Genomic DNA, 15521 nt, shown 5'->3' with positions numbered 1-15521 from the left:
TTCCCTAATCTACCCCCATCTCTAAAGATTTATTAGTTTATTGTATAGTTTTCAAGTATTTATTTGCAGATACTAATATTCATATATTTTCTCCTGTCTTCTCCCCCTTTCTTACACAAAAGGAAGTACACTGATACCTTGTTTTTTATCATGTGATATGTCTTCAAAAATATTCCATATCAGTACATAGATATCTGTCTCATTTTCTCTTTTGTCTTTTTTGGAGGAAGATTAGCCCTGAGCTAACATCTGCCACCAATCCTCCCTTTTTTGCTGAGGAAGACTGGCCCTGAGCTAACATCCGCACCCATCTTCCTCTACTTTATATGTGGGACACCTACCACAGCATGGCTTGTCAAGCGGTGCCATGTCCGCACCTAGGATCCGAACTGGCGAACCCTGGGCCACTGAAGTGGAACGTGCGAACCTAACTGCTGCGCCACTGGGCCGGCCCCTCATTTTCTTTTAAGCTGGTGTAGATGTAACACAATTGATTTAATATGTCCCCTATTGATGGACATTTGACTTGCTCCTAATCATTTATTATTACAAATGCTGCAGCAATTAATAACCCTGCACCTATATCATTTTTAAATATGTGTGCAGGTGTATCTGTTGGATAAATTCTTAAACTGAGAATGTTGATTTAAAGTATTAACACTTTTGTAGTTTTGCAGACATTGCCAGATTCCCCTCAATATGGATTATATCATTTTGCAGTTCTATTTGCAACATATGACAGTGTCTGTTTCCCCACAGCTTAGCCAACAGAATGTGTTGCATCCAACTTTTGACTTTTGCAGATCTCAAATGGAGAAATGACATTTCAATAGCGTTTTCTCCAGTTTTTGAAATTTTGCATTTCTTTTATTCTAATTTCTTTAACATATTAACAATGGTTTAATAATAGTTATTTTAAAGTTTGTGTTTGCTAACCCCAATATCTGAATCATCATTGCATCTGCTTAGCTATTGGTTGTTTTCTCTTCAGTCACATTTTTGCATGTCTAGTAATTTTGCATTGTATGCCAGTATTTGTGCATAAAGAAAGTACAGAGGCTCCAGGCCTTCCATGACAGGGCAGTGCTTTGTTCCAGAGTGTCTATTCCAGTAAAAAACAAAGCACTGCCCCATGGTAGAAGTTGAGCATCTTGCATCAATTTTCCCAAGTAAATGTTACTCCTTTCCAGTAGGTTCCTTTTCAATACAAAGGAACTTTATTTCAATCAGTTTTCTCAAATTTTAGTTTTAAATATTTGTTCTGTTCCTTTATTTCAGTTTTCTGCCTCAGGGACTCCAATTTTATACATGGTGGAACTCCTTTACCTGTCTTTTATAGCTTTCACTCCCTCTAATCCTTTTCATTTCTTTATTTCATTGTCTGCACATTTATTATTCTTATCCTTTATACCTCTTACTGTTCTGGTATCTATTCTCTCTGGTGCTTCTTGTAATTTAGTCTTCGTTTCTGACTTTTTCCAGCTCTTTCTTGAATTTGATCAGTTCCCATTTTATATCCTCCCGTTATCTGGCCCTCACTTTCTGGGGTCAGGATGTTTCTTCTCTAAGTTCCTATAATTCTGATTTGTGGGATTTATTTTTCCTAGCTGCAATTGCTTCATTAAGTTTTTAAATTTATCTTGGAATGTTGGATTATAATTTTCCTCCACATTGTGGCAACCATTTTCTGCTGAGTTTTCTTCATATCCAGACTTTTGCTTCTCTTTCTGCTTTTTCTTATAACACCTTTGTACTGATATTGCTGTTTTACTCTTCTGCTTGAATGAGTTTGACTTTCCTGGCCCAGCTGTTTGCAGGAGGATACTGTGGAAGGGGCATCAGGTAAGCGGAATGATCCCACTCTCAGTGTGAGTGCTCTTCCTTCCACTGCTACGCTGAGGGATACTTCAATATATAGTTCCCCACTTGGCCAGGATTCCTCTGACCCTTATATCCTAACTGGGTTCAGAAGGCTTGTACTACCACTTACTTACTTATGTTCTCCGCCAGTCAATTCTATCAAATGATAGTCTTATCTGCCTTCCAAGGTGATCTTTCTTTTACAAGTGGTGCCTTCTTACATCTTTCCCTTTATAGGTTTCCAGGCACGTTCCATGCCTTCTCTGCCTCTCCAACACACATGCCCCATCATGTTTCTTCTCTGTCCTGTCCATGGCCATTCCTTCTCAGGGTGGGTCCTCCTCCGTCACCTGAAGGTTAATATTTGCTCATGATTTTTGGAATTCGCCACCTCTGTATGTTCTCCGACTCACCCCACTGTGCCCACCATGTTAATCTCCCAGTTGTGGCTTCCCATCCTGGTTCTGCAGGTTTAGGGTGGTGTGGGCCACAGTTACCTATTTTAGAGGTTGAAGATTTTCTCTATCCTTAGTTTCACTGACAATTATAGTTCCTATATAGTTTTTGTTTTTAGGTGGAAAAGTGAGAAGACCAGAACTAAGCTGTCACCATATTCCTATAAGAAACTCTCAAGACAACTTTTGAAGAGAATGTAATAAGAGACTAAAAATAATCTAACTAAAACACTTATTGGCTGTTTTTAAAGTGTATATCTCTTAGTTTTTCTGCTTGAGTCTGAGCCTCTGGAGAACAGGAAGTGGTTCTGATACCTCTGTGTACCCCCATGGTGCACTGCACAAGGTCAGCCTTTGATGAACACTGTTTAATGGTCACAACAGAGCCCGCTTGACTCTAGCCGTGTCCGTCACATCTCCTCTCCAGAAAGACATACACGGCTCCCTACAGGGAGCTGGTTTTTGAAGTTGCACTGCTTAAGTTCTAAGCACTTTCTCCACATATGTGTTCTTTAGAGAGAGACGTGGGGAGGCATTATTACTTGGTATCATTGAGATGAAGGGTGGATATGAAGCTGGCAGAGGGCTTGGGTCAATTTCTAGCCTCCCGACTGCCCCAAAGCATTTGTACTTCCCAGCTATACTCATCCTAACTGGGAGGCTGAGTGCTCCCCAGTCTGTAAGCACCATCAGGGCTGTGAAGGGGAGCACTTTAGGGGTGCCCTCAGGAGACCTCTGGCTCGAGTGAAAGGATGGAATGCCGATGTGTTGACTGGCTAACTTGCCTATGCTTTCCTCAGAGGCATAAACTCACTAGGCTCAGACTTTCAGACCTAGGAGCTCAATCTTGGGCAAGCTTTCACCTTTAACCACTCCCAAACCTTCCCTCCAACACGTGCTTCAGGAAAGTTTCCTGTACTGAGTCACGCTTTTATTTAGGGACATCGCTTTTTCTTTTTAATATCACTAACTCAAACACCCTCTGTTGTCGTTGTATTCTGTTCAGTTTTTGTTTTACAAAAGCTCACTTCACTTGATCATTTTGTAATATTCCTACCTTCCCTCCTGCCCTCCAGGCTGCTTTGGGGTTTTGGGGGGTGGTTTTTGTTGTTGTTAGGTTTTTTTGGGGTTTTTTTGGTATGGATTAACGGACAATAGTCCTTCTTTTACTGAAAACACCTGCAAAAATAAACCACTCAGGAAGCTCAGAAGAATTAAAAAATCTTTTATCAAATTTCAAATATGAGCAAGATAGAATCCCTGTGAGTATGGGGGAGTGGAGGGTTGATCTGACACCCAAGAAGCTCATCAGAAGCAGCAGAGACTGGCGGACAAGGGGGAGCCACATACACCTAACACACGTATACTCACACAGCTTGACGAAGCGTAGAGAACTGACTACCCTGGGCTACACAATTGTTTCTTCCTTCAGCAAAGTCTCCTTTTGTATTGAGCTCAGTTACCCTCCCAGACTCTCCAGATTTACCAGGTGCAGGATCCCTTTGGTCTCCTCAATATTCTGGGAAATGGGCAACAAATGGCAGCCAAGGCAGGCTGATTCTTGAAAGAGGCAGATGGCACCTAGGTAACAGCAAAAGTTTGGGTCGGGTTAGAGAGTGCTGAGCTCCATGCCCTAGAGGTCAGGAACTCTCTCGTCTACTGCGACTCCCTCTGAGCTATACCTATCCTCCCTAGTTCTCCCCTCCAACCTGGAGTATTACAGAGACAGAAGGAAAGACAGAATGCATCAAAAGACCAGGTACACAAATAGATGGGTAAAATCACAGAACCATGGCCAGTGCTGGAAGGCATCTTGGCAACTGTCTAACCATTAATAGGTAAGAAAACAAGGTTTAAGAGAAGAAGGTGAAACACAACACCCAGGTCTCTTGATGCCCAACTCAAGAAGCAAAAGAAAGGGAAAAGGGAATCAGTATTCATAAGAAATAACTCATATATCTTGAGTGAATAATAAATGCTGTATTAAGGATAAGACTATGATAAAAGACAACTTCTGTTTTCAGCATTATGGCAGACTAAATACTCTCCGACTAAAAACAGCAAAAATTCTAAATAAAATATTTCTTTAGAAACAAATTTTTTAATGCAATGCCAAGCTGGCGTCAAAGTAAGATATTCTCAAAAGCCAAAACCATAGTGAAAACAGGAATCTAAAGAGTTAAGCAAGCCCACAATTAGCCTTCACCTCGGAGATATACACTCAGCCCAGGTGACCTGATTTTCCATTCTGTTGGCCATCTGGGGCACAAAAAGTAGGAGAAAAAGCCCAGGGTCTGACAAGATGGGGAATTTAATAAGAGTCTGCCACGTAAAGCTGGAACTTCAAAGTTACCTGTATTGACTGAGAATTTGTAAACACAGGCTAGCTATTATGTGGGTCTAAAGCTAAATTCACAATGCCTATGTATTTTGTTTGTGATCTTAGGCTAGTTGTACACCCAAACACCAAGCAGAAGCAAATGCAAATCCACTTTGTTTTTAATTGGGCTACTATTGGTTTACAAAATTATATGTCTCACGTGTACAACACTATAATTTGACTTCTGTATACACTACAGTGTTCTCACCACCAAAATCTAGTTTCCATCCATCACCATACAATTGACCCTCTTTATCCATTTTATCCTTCCCCTACCCACTTCACCACTGGTAGCCACTTATCTGTTCTCTGTATATATGTGTTTGTTGTTGTTGTTTTATCTTCTACTTGTGAATGAAATAATAATATGAAATTCATATTTGACTTTCTATTTCTGACTTATTTAGCTTATACCCTCAAGATTCACTCAAGTTGTCGCAAATGGCACGATTTTGTCTTTCATTATGGCTGAGTAGTATTCCCTTGTATATATATACCACATCTTCTTTATCCATTCATCTGTCAATGGGCACTTAGGTTGTTCCAATATCTTGGTTATTGTAAATAATGCTGCAATGAACATAGGGGTGCATATATCTTTTCGAGTTAGTGTTTTCATATTCTTCAGATAAATACCCAAAAGTGGAATAGCTGGATCATATGGTAGTTCTATTCTTAATTTTGGAGGAATCTCCGTATTGTTTTCCATAATGTCTCCACTAATTTGCATTGCCATTGCAGCAGTGTACGAGGGTTCCCTTTCCTCCAGATCCTCTCCAACACTTGTCATTTCTTATATTTTTGATAATAGCCATTCCAACAACTGTGAGGTATCTCACTGTGGTTTTGATTTGCATTTCCATAATAATTAGTAATGTTGAACATCTTTTCATGTGTCTGTTGGCCATCTGTATGTCTTCTTTGGAAAAATGTCTATTCCGATTCTCTGCCCATTTTTTAATTGGGTTGTTTGCTTTTTTGTTGTTGAGTTGTATGAGTTCTTTATATATTTTGGAATATTAACCCCTTATCGGATATATGATTGCAAATAACTTCTCCCATTTGTTGGTTGTCTTTTCATTTTGTTGATGGTTTCCTTTGCCAAGCAGAAGCTTTTAGTTTGATATAGTCTTATTTATTTTTGCTTTTGTTTCCCTTGCCTGAGGAGACATATCCAAAAACATACTGCTAAGACTGATGTCAAAGAGCATACTACCTATGCTTTCTTCTAGGAGTTTTCTTCTAGGTCTTATATTCAAGTCTTTAATTCATTTTGAGTTAATTTCTGTGTAAGATAGTGGTCTAGTTTCATTCTTTTACATGTGGCTGGCCAGTTTCCCAACACCATTTATTGAAGAGACTTTCCTTTCTCCATTGTATGTTCTTGGCAGGCACCTCCACCACATCCAGGGTCCCACAGCAGGGGAAGGAGGAAGCTGGTGGAGGAGCCAGGGTTGCAGGCACCTTCACCACGTCTGGAGTTGTTGGGTTTGCAGGCACCACTGCTACACCGGGGAGCAGGGGGGTGGCCTAGAGTCACAGGCATCACTGTGGCTAGGGATCACAGGCCCCACTGCAGCTGTTGCCTGTTTCCCTGTGGCCACAGGCACTGCTGTGGCTGGGAAGCTGGAGTCCTGTGTGCTGCCTCTGCTGTTGCCACCAGGTTCCCTGGGGCTGCAGGCTCAGCTACCATGGCCAGGGGGCCAGGGGGCCAGGATTGCAGGCACTGCCTCCACTGTTCCCCCAGTTCCACCTCCTTTGTGTGTTCCAACCCACCCACCTTCAGATGTACAGATATGTAGATCTCTCCAGCATCCTAGTGTTTGGGCAGAGGAGCTATTGTTGAGTTATGGATATTTTACTAGATGTAGATTGAAGGGGAGAGACAAAGGGAGCATCTCACATCTCCATGATGCTGACATCACTCTCCCAAATCCTTTTGTGAGGAAACACTTTAAATACAGGCCTCAAAAAGCTTCCACCAAAAAAATTCCAAGGAAAATGCATCCACAGTCAAACACATACCAAAAAACACAAAACATACCAAGAAATAAGACACCACAAGTGAGAGCCTACAGAAACAGCAGTGGATAGAGTCAGACCTGCAAATAATTAGGTTGTTAAACTTATAAGACCAGAATGCAAGGGAAGTATGTTTAACATTATAATAAAACAATATTTAGAGAATAGATTAAAATATAAGTAAGGATAAAGAGGGTATAAAATATGATAAGATTTAGGAGAAATACAACTTTTAGTTAAATTGAAATAAAAACTTAATAGATAGGTTAATTAGCAGATCAGACACAGCTAAAAAGTGAATGGATGAAATTGAAGATACATCTAAGTAAGTTATTCAGAATGCAGCCCAGAAAGCCAAAGAGATGGAAAATATGAAAGAGAAATCAAGAGACATGCAGGATGGGGTAACAAGATCTAACAGATGTCTTCCTGGAGTCCCAAAAAGGAAAGAAAATTGGGAGAAGATAAAAGTGTTCTAGAAATTCTGAAAGACACCACTCCTCAGATTCAGTTCACGCAACAAACCATAACACAAATATACATACCCTTCAAAATACCAAAGAAAGTCTGAGAGAAAAGAAAGATTTCCTCAAAAAGAGTGATATTTTTACAGAGCCAACTTCTCAACAACAATGGAGGTGGGAAAATAACAGAATAATATCTTGAATGCTGGGAGGACAACCGTCAACTTAAAAACGTGTGTTCAAGCAAAACTAACTTTAACAAACAAAAATGAAAGAAAGATAATTTCACACAAACAAGATATGAGAGAGTGTATCTCTGTTGACCCTCATTAAAAAGTATTATAAAGGATGTATTTCGGGCAGAAGGATACTGACCTTAGACAGAAAGTCTGAGAAGCTTTGAGGAGCAACTAAATTGCGAAATATGTGGTAAATTTAAACAAACAAATATTAAATGCATAAAATAATAATAATGCCAAATGTGTAGAATTTTTTTAAAAACTAGAAGAAACTGAGACATTGGACAAAACAGCGTATAACTTAGGATGGCAGGAGGTCCTTGTATTATTTCTGAGGAGACTAAATATGATGATTAACTTTCAACTGTGTTAAGTAAGCATGTTAAAATGTCAAGAGTAACAACTACACAAACACAAGTAGACCATATAATTTTAAAAATAAAGAGGGGGAAATGTAATGAGAATTATATACATAAAATTCAATCAATCCAAAGCAAGGCAAGAAAGGTGGGGGGTTTGGCAGCAGAAAAAACAACTGAAAGCACAAATTAAGGTGGTAGGAAAAATTCAAATATTTCATTAGTCACAATATATGTAAGTCAACTAAATGCTCATCTAAAAGACAAAGATTATAAAGCTAGAGGGAAAAAAATCATAAGCAATTTATGAGAGATGTCCAAAACATGAAGACAGAGAAAGGTTTAAAGTAAAAGATTAAAAGATCTAATAGGCAAATACTAACCTAAAAAATGTATAAGTAGCTATAGTGATATCAGATAAAACAGATTTTATGACAAAAAGCATTACTAGAAATAAAAAGGATCGCAGCATAATGATAAAAATTTCAGTTCACTAGTAAGATATAACAATTCTAAATCAAGATTTAAACAATATAATAAATAAGCTTGATCTAATGTTTATAGGTAAAAGTTTGCATTGAACATGAAACATGAAAATGGACCTCAAAGTAGGCTATAAAGCAAGTCTCAAGAAATCTGAAAATATTAGGATTACATAGACCATGATCTATCATCAAACTGATATTACATTAAGATTATTAACACAAAGATACAATAAAAATTCTATGCTTGGGAATTTAAAAGTATACTTTAAAATAATTCATGGATCAAAGAAGAAATCATAAGGGAAATCGGAAAATATTTTAAATAGAACAATAACATAAAATATTATACATCAAAATGGGAGACGCAAATAAAGCAATTCTTTGAGGGTAATTAAAGCTTTAAATGCCTGCTCAGGAAACAAGATATAATTGATGAGTTTAGATCTTGATTTAACAAATTGGAAAAGGAATAGCAGCATAAATGCAAAAAAGTAGTAAAGAGAGAAGTTCAAAATAAGAAGCAAAAATTAAATAGGAAATAAACATAAAATATAAAGGTTCAAGAAAGCTAAAACCTGGTTCTTTGAAAAGACTAAAAAAGTGATAAACCTCTGACAAAATTGGTAATGAAAAAAGAGAAAATTCAGTATGAAAAAAGTACATAACTAACAGATGCAGCACAAATTAAAAAAATTAAAAAAGAAACTATTTTGAGTAACTTGATGTCAATAAATTTTAAAACTTTGATAAAATGTATAAATTTATAGAAATATATAAATTACTAAAACTGACTCAAGAAGATACAAAAATACCTGAATAGTCCTATAATCATTAAAAAAAACTGAATCATGAGCTTAAAATTCTCCCTTAGAAAAATACTGTGATTCTTTTACAGGCAAGCTTAGTTATACAACTAAACACTTAAGGTGGTAAACATGAATAAAGCTTAGTTCCTCATATCAACATGGAAGAATCTCAAGGTTATAATGTTGATAAAATATAGCAAATTCCAGAAGAATAAATAAAGTATGATTGTACAAAGTTTTAAAGCATGAAAAACTAAATAATATATTTTTTAAGGCTATTTATATGTGTAGTAAATATGATTAACATAACTTTCAGAATAATTGGTTCTTGAAGGGAGAGAAGAGGATGAGATGAGGAGAAGCTACATGGTTGAGGGGTGAAGACTTCAAAGATACTTAATGTTCCACCATATTTCATTAATTTTGACAAGTCAATTTTTTTCACATTTTAACATCTCTGAGATGAGGCTGTGTCTTACAAGAATTATACTTGGCATCAACTTTTCTTTCTTAGTGGTACATAAAATAAGGGAGTAACTTACAAACAATGGATTTGACGAAATAAGGCTAATTCTTAAACTATATGGTGGAAATACAGGTGTACAGTTTATTTTTAACTAGTTGTTTCTTAAGGATATATTGTAAATACTTTTTATATATTCAATGTATAATAAAAATCAAGTTAAAATAGATTATGATCATGGGTCAGGTTAATATAATGGGAAGAAGTTAGGGGTAGGGACAAAATCAGAGAAGATTAAGAGCTTAGATGGTCATGGTGTGTAAAGATAAAAGGGGTACTCTTGCTCTCCTCCTGTGGTTCCTGCCTTTGCTCCAGCCTTCCTCAGATTTAACCAAACAGAGCCATGTGGCCCACAGCCTGTGTGACTCCTGCGTGGAGGCTCCTTTCTCCTGCCCACAACGCTTGCCCTCTCTGAGCCACTGCACAAGCCTGTCTCACCCTGCTCCCCAACTCGTCTCAAAGCCCATCTGTCTCACTTCCCAGGGGCCGGTAATCAGAAATCCCTTTCCTGGGTACCCTCTGTGTCCGTGCCCTGGGCTGACTGCAGGTGGGCCGTCTGGGTGTGACGTTTCAATGAAACTCAACCTGGTTTTCCCGTGCTGAGTGTTCCATCTCCTCCATCTGATGGGAGCCTCCCAGGGTAGGGCCTTGCTCAGTCTCCCAAAGTCAAAAGGTTCCAAATGGCAGAGATGGTCTCTTCCATTCATTCAGACAAGAAATATTTATATTTTGCTTATATTATATATTTCTATTATAATTCTTGTGGTAGAGTCTATGATAATCACTGGGATAGAGATTACGGTAAAAAGACTCCCAGACCAATGACCCCAAGCCAACAAGGTAAGGGCTGTGCTAGAAGCAGGTACAGAGCAACTGAGAAGCCCTAAAGGAGAGGCATAGTAAATCCTGAGGGGTGGGTATGGGGGCGGGCTGCTTCACAGAGAAGGCAACAGAGGAGAGGGGCCCCAAAAATTCTCTCGCTCCTGACATCACAGAGACCATCACAGATTCCCTGCCTTTGGACTCCTCCCCAAGGCTTGCCTGCAGTTCCACACCTGTGAGGAAGCTGATGAAGGCTGACACAAAGTTGTGCTTCCGGGTCCTTAGAAAGAGCTGAGCAGCAAAGGACCACATGCTGAAGGTGGTGAGGAAAGACAAGACAACTGCAGACAGCAGAAAGAAGCGGCCAAGGACGATGTACACTGAAGGGGAGAGAGAGCAGGCTGGCGCTGGGCACCCTGACCCGCAAGGGCAGAGTCCCACAGAGCCTGGGCACAGACGGCCTCTGGAGCTCTGCCACCCTCGGATCCTAAAGCCTGGCCTGGGACCAAGGCTCCGACCCTGACACTTTGCCACCAGGAATGTTCTGGGCCCACTATTTTGTTCCCAACAACACGGAAGTAAATGAAAAAAAATTAGATGGACAATTTCAGATACTGAAATCACTAATTCTCAACAAATATTATTATGTGAATCTGGTTGTATCAAATCATGTGGGGAAACCATGCATCTGTCATCCATTTAGGAAAAACGGTGGTTTTAATAAACAACAGAAAATGAAACTCTCATGATAAAACTTGTTGCCTGTGGAAATGTGAAGAATCACATCTGTATTGGTTACACTGAAATAAGTCACCCGTGGAAAATCAGAACTTTGTAAGGTCAAGATGTTCTGAACTCTGTTGGGAACCCCCACACTCCTATTTAATCATCCTGGTGAATAGAGTGAAACAGACAGACCCAAAATAGCAAAGCCAGAGTCTTGAAGACAGGGTGATTCATTCTCCTACTGTTGGCATGATTCAGACCCACATTAAAATGAGTTAGATTACCCTCCAAAGCATGCAGAGATGGACAGCTAGGGGTAGGATAAAGTAATAAAGGTTTGCTGAAGACCCAGATATCCTAGAATCTACCTTGGGTTAAATCAGTGGTTCTCAACTGATATTTGACAATGCCAAGAGGTAATTTTGGTTGTCACAACTGGGGTGGGGTGGGGGGGGGGGAGGTTCTACTGTCATCTAGTAGGTAGAAGAGAGTAGAGGTGCTATTAACCATCCTGCAAGAAACAGGAGAGCCCCACAACAAAGATTATCCGGCCCAAAATGTCAGTCGTGCCAAGGTTGAGGAACCCCGGATCAAAGAGCTCACACAGTCTGGCCCATCTTCCCCCAGGTGGCCTCTCCTCTCCTATTACCAGGAGATAGCACCGAAGTCTCCCAGGGTCACCTCTTTTCCAAGACAGACATCCTCATGACCTCCCCAATTTCCTTGTAAAACATGGTCTTGAGAGTCAGTGCCTTCACAGTCTACTGAACTCATATATTTGTGCACATTCCCATGAAAATGTGGTACCCAGGCCTGAGCACATTATCTGCAGAGTTGCCACCCACAGCTGGACAGGTGTGTGGCCGACAGACAAGTAGGGGCTGAAATCCAGCCTGCACTCTGCTAACCAGGAGCTGTACCCATCCAAAAGGGTGCTGTCTATCTAGGCTAAGGACAGCCCTGAGAGATGGTGGAGCCTCAAAGAGTAGGCCGGGACCCACCCCCATCCTAGGTGGAACCACTCCTACCCTAGAAATAAACTGTGTTGCTGACACATGTGTTCCTGACTCTAGTGGTCAGCCTGACATTATTAACCTCTTCCCAGTTGCCTACTTTCCTCTAACGCCAAGAGAGTGGAGGCTCAGAGAAAATGCCCTTAAAGGCTTGTTAAATTTTGTCCTCTCTGCCCCAACCAGTCCTCTGTCACTCCCCAGTCCCCACACAGGCCCCATCTCCCTCTCCCTAGTCCCTGCCTCCATCTCTCCTTACCAGATAAGGGTCAAAGCTTCCAGCATTTGATATGGAGGCAGTTCTCAAACAGGCCCCTGGAAAACACTTCACGGGACTCCTCGTTCACCAGCCGCACCCAAAAAGGGAGATGAAGACCACCAGCATGAGCAGGTAGCCCAGGGAGGTCAAGGCTGGGGCTGTGGCCCACATGAATCCCTTCATCTCCTTGTCCTCTAAAGTCAGCATCACCTGTGCAAGGGAAAGTAAGAGAGAGAGATGGGGCATCTATTCCGAATTCTCACGCAGCACAGGGTGAGGGAGATGACGCCTGCAGAAATGTTAGCACATCAGTGACGCTCCGTAAATGTTTGTTTCTTTGCCTCGATAAACTCTACAGCCTTCACACCTCTTCAGTGGGTGTAAAAAGTGCATAACAGATTTTCTGCCACTAACTCAGGGGATGATCTTGGGCATGCGGGGTCCCTTCTCTGAGATCCAATTTCTGCCTCTGTAAGATGAAGAGGATGGACTGGGCCATGCCCAAGACCTCTTCCAGCACTAAAGTTCTAACAGGTCAATTCTGTAAACACTCACCCACTGGCCACAGAAGAACCTCTCCACCACCCTCTCTTGCAGTCAGCTATTTGCCTTTTGAGATTTCAGAATGAGGACCAGGGGCAGATATTAAGGCCAGGGTCTGAAGTACCTTTACTCAGTGACTGGCCTTCTTGCCTCAGGACCCGGGTTTTAGATGGACAGAGGTCTACCTGGCTGGGAGGAGCCCTCCGCTGAAAATGAGCAGATGATGTGCAAATAGAAAGTTTTACAAATAGTTTTAGAGTTTCACAGAGCCTCCTGAAGCCCTAGGTACCCTCTGGGCCCAGAGGCCAAGGCCTTCAGTGAAGGATCCCTCACATCTTCTCCTTCACTACCATCTGTCATTAAGATGTCTTCCTTTGAATGAACACCTGCGATGTGGAAGATAAGTGCTGGCTGCACTTGGCTTTAGAAGCCTGGGACTGTTGTCCCAGCTTTATCCCTTGCTAGCTATGTAACCTTGGAGAACTTGCTGAAACTCTCAGGAGCTTGGGTCCCCGATGTGGGAAAGGGAGGCTGTGACACCTACCCAGTGAGGTCAGTAGGAGGGCCAAATGAAATCATGCATACCAAGGGGTCAAGCATAGTGCTTGGGGCTCAGGTGCTTGGTTAAAGTTGGAGGATGAGCGGAGTAGATTTCTCTTAAAATTCAAATATCCCTGTGGGAAAAGGGGTTAGTGGCCATTCACAACCTAAGACCAGATTTATTCCACAGTCTGTTTTCCTCACTGCCTTTGCGAGCCTGGCAGCCCTAAGGAATGAGTTTTCCTGAGGTGGAGAGAGGCAAGGTGGGAAGGAGAGGAGGTGATTGGGAGCCTGGGGTGCTGCAGGGAGGGCGGGCCTGGTTGGGAGGCATCCAGATGCCTGTGATGGCACTGTGATGACCCTGGCCACCTGGTAGTACAGAAGGGGGACATCAGGAGGTGAGAGATGTGACAAGGGAGGTGAGGGGCACCCTAAGACAGCAGTCCTTTTCAAGTCATGCCCAAAGGCAGGCCTGGAGACTCCCGCCTAAGCAGGGCCATGCCTGGCAGTACCAAGGTTTCAAGCTGTGCATGGTAAGTGTGGAAGACAAGGCCCTCAGTGTAAGGGCACTTCTTTCTGCTCTCCACACCCTATGCAAACACCTGTGCTCAGTGCCCGGGCACCCAGCCCTCTCTATGGCCCCAAGGTAGATCCCTTCACTTCAGCTATTGACCACTACAGCAGAACAAGCTAATGGCAGAGGGCAGAGGTGTGGGTGCCCTCCCGCATCTCCCACCCAAATATGCTGTTTATAAATGGACAAACAACTTGCCTCTTTGCATGCTGTCAGAGTGCTTTGGAAATGTTCTAAGGTGCTTTCTCCTCCTTTCTGTCATTCACTAGTTTCTCTCCTTCCCACCTGAAAATTTTTATCCTTCCCTTTCTCCAAAGCACCCCTTTCAATCTTCTATCCACTTTCCAGGCTGTATGGACAAGCCACCTGAACTTTACTGCTTTGGTTTCCTTTACTCTAAAATGATGAAGTCCGTTGGACCAGAGCATTGAGCTTAAACCTAGCGCTAAGACTCTCCGAGTAGGAGTCATGGCTACTTCTTGACCCTCATCCTCTGGATGGGATGGAGTACCCTGGACATTTTGGTCTGAACCCTTTCCTGTTCCCCCACTGAACCTCAACTTGTCCAAAACCAACCTTAATGTCTTCCCGACCTCAATCATTCTCTCTACCACCCAAACTCTAGCCTGGAGCTCATGCTGGTTTCTCCTTTGTCCCCCATTTGCATCTCATCAGCCTTCCTCATCCTCTCAGTTTTCCCTTTATAAAGTTCCCCAAGCACCCACCCTTCCTGACTCTGCCCTGGCCATGACTCCCTCAACTCCTGGAACACAGCAGTCATCCCCAAACACCTCCAGCCTCCTTGCCTGGGTTCCATCCCAAGGGGTGCCCTCTCTGCTCCTCCAAGCCTTTTAAATCCCACCTCTCCTGCAAAGTTCAGCTTGGTCCTGTCCACTCCATGCAGCACCTCCCAGCCACCAACCATTATCCATTCCCTCCACAAACATTAATTGTGCACTTCCTGGATGCCCCGTGCCCAGGTCAGGCCAATGGAGGGGATTCAGGGATGAAAAAAGGACAGGAACTCCAGGCTCTTGGCAACTACTGGGGAGAGAGACACATAAACATGTCACATGGTACAGTGCTTTCCTCTCCCCTGACTGGTGTTACTGTGGGGCCAGGCATGCCCCAGTGCACCACGGCCTGTCTGTCCCCGGGGCCTGGCTGCTCTCCAGTGAGGAGGACTGGGTCTCCTCTGGGGATAGGCTGGGGCCCTGCATGGCACAGCCCTCAGCGCTGGTACTGGATGACTGTGCCCCAGAGATATGCAATTTTGGGGACACATTCATATAGGCCAGATTCAAAGGACCACAGACATGTCAATATCAAAGGGGATTTGTAGATCCCTTTGTACTGATAAGGAAACCTAGCTGGAGAGAAGGATCACCTGTCTGGATCCCACAGTCCATCAGAGCGGGGATAGGGACCAGCATCCTGCATGGATGCCCCTCCCA

The 15521-nt window shown here is 42.3% G+C and overlaps 1 protein-coding gene across 1 annotated transcript; it reads right to left on the bottom strand.

Moving 5' to 3' along the window:
- Window positions 1-3594: 3594 nt before the first annotated feature.
- Window positions 3595-12748, bottom strand: TMEM225B (transmembrane protein 225B). Its single transcript, XM_070485369.1, is given in 5 exon segments — window positions 3595-3896; window positions 6114-6225; window positions 10587-10795; window positions 12411-12518; window positions 12521-12748. Coding segments are annotated over 5 exon segments (738 nt in total). The 5' UTR covers window positions 12657-12748; the 3' UTR covers window positions 3595-3723.
- Between the last annotated feature and the right edge of the window lie 2773 nt (window positions 12749-15521).

Source organism: Equus asinus, chromosome 14, assembly GCF_041296235.1.
Source record: "Equus asinus isolate D_3611 breed Donkey chromosome 14, EquAss-T2T_v2, whole genome shotgun sequence".
Classification (NCBI taxonomy): Eukaryota; Metazoa; Chordata; class Mammalia; order Perissodactyla; family Equidae; genus Equus; species Equus asinus.
Note: the sequence above shows the minus strand (reverse complement) of the source record. Positions and strands in the feature narration are given on the sequence as shown.